This window comes from Trichoderma harzianum, assembly GCF_003025095.1.
Source record: "Trichoderma harzianum CBS 226.95 unplaced genomic scaffold M431scaffold_209, whole genome shotgun sequence".
Taxonomy (NCBI): domain Eukaryota; kingdom Fungi; phylum Ascomycota; class Sordariomycetes; order Hypocreales; family Hypocreaceae; genus Trichoderma; species Trichoderma harzianum.
The window spans coordinates 1-4,425 of NW_020209457.1; the positions used below are offsets into that span (position 1 = coordinate 1).

The following is a 4,425-nucleotide window of genomic DNA, read 5'->3' on the forward strand; positions in this document are numbered from 1 at the left end:
TAAAAAAAATATTAAATTTAAACTTATATAAGATACTTTAATTACCTTTAAATACCTTAAATAAGCTTTTACTAATATATTAGTACTTATAATATTTAACTTAAATAAACCTATTATAATTAAAACTAATACCTTAGATTACGTAATTAAAAAAGTACTTAGTTAACTAAATAATATAAAGAAGAAAAAACTTAAGCTTATTACTTATTTCTTTAAAAAACTATATAAACTAAAACTTAAATACTTTATCTATAATAAAGAATTTCTTATGATGAACCGGGTCCTATAGGCACTATAGGTTAGCTGTTTCCAAGGAATAAACCTTAGAGTGGTTCTATGGTTTATGTTGGCGGAGCAATCAGGTCGGTAAACGGGCAATCTTATCACTAGCTAGTAATATAAATAAGAGTAAATATCTAAGTTCCAATCTAATTATATTATAAACGCTATAATAACAACTGGCTATCTAAGTATTTTAATAAGTAATATAAAGTAAACTTATATACCCAGTTAGTTAGGCTAGATTATTGCCAAGTAGTGATAATCCTGTTGTAGATTATCTCAGAGTTCTAATAATCCGTTTATAGATCGTTAGATTATTAAATAATCTAATAATCTATTCTTAATTAGTTAGTCGGTCCGACGTTTATCCAAGACCGGCTACCTTATAGGCCTATTATCGCAACCATAAGAGTTAGGTCGTAATACAATATCCCCCTCCTATTAGTCTTATCCCTAAGACCTTGCTATAAGTAACGCATTCCCCACACATCCGTAGGTAGGTGCTTCCTTATCTTATTTTTCATTATTTCATTCAGCTAACTTACTTAACTATAACAGATCGTATTACTAAAAGTCTTTATCCAAAAACGCAAAAGCGGAAGAGTCTTTTTAAATCTATTCTAAAAGGTACTAAGAAAATAAATAAGCACTATTCCTTCTGTATTTCAAAGAAGTTTAATAAGTGCTTACTATCTCTAGACGATTCTTCGCAATACTTAAATTATATACAACTTAACAAATTATACTACAACGTAAAAGGTCTAACTACCAATTAATTAGATCGGGTGTCTACTTAACATTTCCGATTAAAAGATAAGCTTAAATCTACTAAGGATGCCTTAGCCGAATTAGCTATAAAGGTTTCTTAATTACGAAAATAAAAAAAGATTTAATATAAGTAAATGCATTATACTATTACACAGGGTATTACCGATTTAAATAAGTTAAATAAGGTTAAGCGCAAGAAGGCGGAGGCTGCTTATTAGGCTGTAACATTATTACCTAATTTAACTAATCCTATAATTATAGGTTCTGCAGTTAGTGTTATTAATTAAAACGCTTTTAACCCTTTTTTACTAAACCTAGACTTCAGTGGAAGTTATTTATAAAGTCTTTTAAGTATTTAAGGTCCTTAATAATTTACTATAAGTTTTTTATTTTATTATAGCCTTTTTATTTTACTAGGTATTTAGTTTATTAGGTATCTTTATTAAATTTTATTATCTTAAGTTTCTTAACCTTATATTTAAGTTCTTTACCTTAAATAACAATTTTATCCTATATAACTTTACCTATTTCTTCATCTACTAATGCTTTTTTTAGTAGTAAAATATAAAAATTTAGATATATAGTTCTTCCTTATTTCCCTAGGGTAAGTGGAAGATTTATTTTATAATTAATAAGTCTAATTTTCTTCGTAATTTTATAAAGTCTAAGTTTCTTAAAATTAAGTTTATCACTTAGTCTATTTATTTTAATATTTAGCTGTTTATTATTTTACGAATATCAGAGTAGGTAGACTATATTTCCCTCCCTAAAGGTTAATCCTCTAATCCTTTTAGTATTTATAAATTTAACTATTCTTTATCTAACGAATTTAAGTTATACTTATAATTTTTAGTATAGTTCCTTAAGTTTATTAGCTATAATAATAGCTTTACTAGTATTTTCTCCTTTAATAAGTAGCCGATGTAGATCTAGTTTAAACCTATAGTTTACGTAAAACAGTAAGTAGTTTATAGATTTTACTAATGTATTATTATAAAATACTTAAGCAGTTAGTAAGTATTCTACCTAATTATCTTAATTAAAGTTAACGTAGTATTATAAGTATATTTTAATAATTTAGTTAATTTATTCTATTTATCCATCCATCTAGGGGTAGTATACTATACTAGCCTTATATTTTAGTCCGATTTATACTATAAGTAATTACTAAAATTTTAACATAAATGTAGATCCTCTATCTAAGATAATCTTATTTAGTAGTTTATGGTTTGCGTAGATATATTAGAAAAAGACATAAGCTAAGTCTTCTATAGAGCTTTTCTCTTTTACTAAGATAAAGTAAGCCTTTTTTAAAAGTTAGTCAACTACTATAAAAATACTGTCTTAAGTATTATTAGTTATAGGTTCTTTTAAAGGTAGAAGCTTTACGATATAGTCAAACGTTATTAATTTCTAATTCCTAACTAAAACTAGTAAGGGTTGCAGTTTTCTATAAAAAAGATAGCGTAATACCTTAGCTCGTCTATATATTATATATTCTAACACAACCTTCTGTACCTATTTCTTAATATCTTTAAATTTAAAGTATTATGTAATCTGCTATATAGTTTTTTAGATTCTATAGTATCCGTTAAGCTTGTATACGTAAACTGATTTTACTACTTTGCTTCGTAAGTCTTCTAGTACCTAGATAAGTCCATCTAGTATTAGGTATCCAGTATCTATAAAAATACCTTCTAGGTATTATTTATTTTCTTAGTTCTTAATATATTTCTTTATATTATTAATAATTAAATCGTCTATTTTAATTTAGTACATAGTGTTAATTAATTAAATCATTAAGTTACTATACTAATTCTTTTTTAGTATTTATGCTTTTACTTCTAGGATTTTTTAGAAGTAGTCTAGACGTCTGCTAAGTATATTAGCGCGTCCGTTATTTAAACTACTGCAGTATCTAATTAAGAGCTTAAACTTGGAGAGTTGCTTATAATACTTAACTTATCTATAAGATAGTTTTTGCATTATTATAAAGTAGGTAATGTTCCAGTAATCCATAAGGATTATTATTAGAAATCAACTTCCTTTATAGTAGTATCTTTAATACTGCTTGCTAAGTGCTTAGTATATAGCTATAAACTTTTTATTATAGATAGGGTATCTAAATTCTAATCTATTTAGTTTCTCCGAGAAGTAGGTAATAGGCCTAAGCTTCTTTTTAAGTATATTGTTCAGTTAGCTAAGTACTCCTCTAATTACATAATCTAAGGCGTTAGTTTTAATTATGATAGGTTTGTTTAAGTTAAATATTATAAGTACTGGTGCACTTATAAGAGCTTGTTTAAGGTATTTAAAGGCAGCTAAAGCATCTTATGTTAATTTAAATTTAATATTTTTCTTTATTAAGTTCGTAAGTAGTATAGTAATTTTTAAAAAGTCTTTAATAAAGCATTAATAATAGTTAGTAAGTCCTAAAAAGCTTTATACTTATTTAACGTTTTTGGGCGGCTTTTAATTATTAATTGCCTTAGAAGAAAGTCGGAATAGTAGGGGCCTCCAATCGCCATATCCATCATGACACACGGTCGATAGACACAGTTGTGCAGTGGCTGTAACCAGTTCCAGTATATGTCAAGCAACGCCAGACAGACATTTGCGTCTATCCCGAAGCCATCAAAACCGGACTTTGATCTAATCAATGGCATCCACACCGTATCTAGCAGCTCGTATTGGCATCGTAACGCCTCGACGTGGATAGCTCTCTTGTCACTTGACTGTCCAGAGACTTGCGGGTCATCTTCATCGGCCAGGTGCTCTTCCAATGCACTCGCATGGAAACGGCTCGTGGGGCCATTGTAAGTCACTGCGCCATTATGTCCAAGCCCAACCTGGAACCAGGCTGAAGTGCCAGACGTAGGCGATGTTGCAGATCGATTTGCTCCAGTTCCAGTCGTACTGCTAGTGGTCGTGGCAGCACTTTGCGTCACGGCTTCACCTTCTTCAACCTCACGAGAACGGTCCAGATCTGGTGTCTCCGAACGCGTAGCCGCCTGGACAGCCTCTTCTAGCATCCGGATGCGTGAGTTGGCATCGCGGAGCTGCTTCTCTGCCGACGAGCGCCACACACATCGAGTTCCTGACTGTTGACAAGTACGACACGTCGGCTGCTTACCATTGCACTTGACCTTGCGAGCATGACAATTAGCACAGGCGAAACCGTACCGCCGAGGCTGTACTAGGGGTCTCCGGGATCTTGTCCGAGGCAATGGAGATGGCGATTGTTCATCGGGTTGTGAGTCGGCGGCTGCAACTTGGGCATCTGACTGCGCAGGGTCCATTGCCGATAAGATATCGAATAGCTGTTTATTGTCAGCGCAAAAAAACCAAAAAAAATTAAAAAAAATTAAAAAAAAT

At 30.9% G+C, this 4,425-nt stretch overlaps 2 protein-coding genes across 2 annotated transcripts; both read right to left on the bottom strand.

Annotated features, from left to right (window-relative positions):
• Window positions 1–1,641: 1,641 nt before the first annotated feature.
• On the bottom strand, window positions 1,642–1,866 carry M431DRAFT_102754 (hypothetical protein; the record flags this gene model as incomplete). The annotated part of the gene is made up of 2 exons (XM_024911481.1): window positions 1,642–1,767; window positions 1,804–1,866. Coding segments are annotated over 2 exons (189 nt in total), but the record flags the coding sequence as incomplete, so codon positions are not given.
• Window positions 1,867–3,482: 1,616 nt separating this feature from the next.
• Window positions 3,483–4,349, bottom strand: M431DRAFT_11897 (hypothetical protein; the record flags this gene model as incomplete). Its single annotated transcript, XM_024912052.1, has 1 exon — window positions 3,483–4,349. One exon carries the CDS (start codon window positions 4,347–4,349, stop codon window positions 3,483–3,485), a length of 867 nt encoding a protein of 288 aa, XP_024766944.1.
• Window positions 4,350–4,425: the final 76 nt, after the last annotated feature.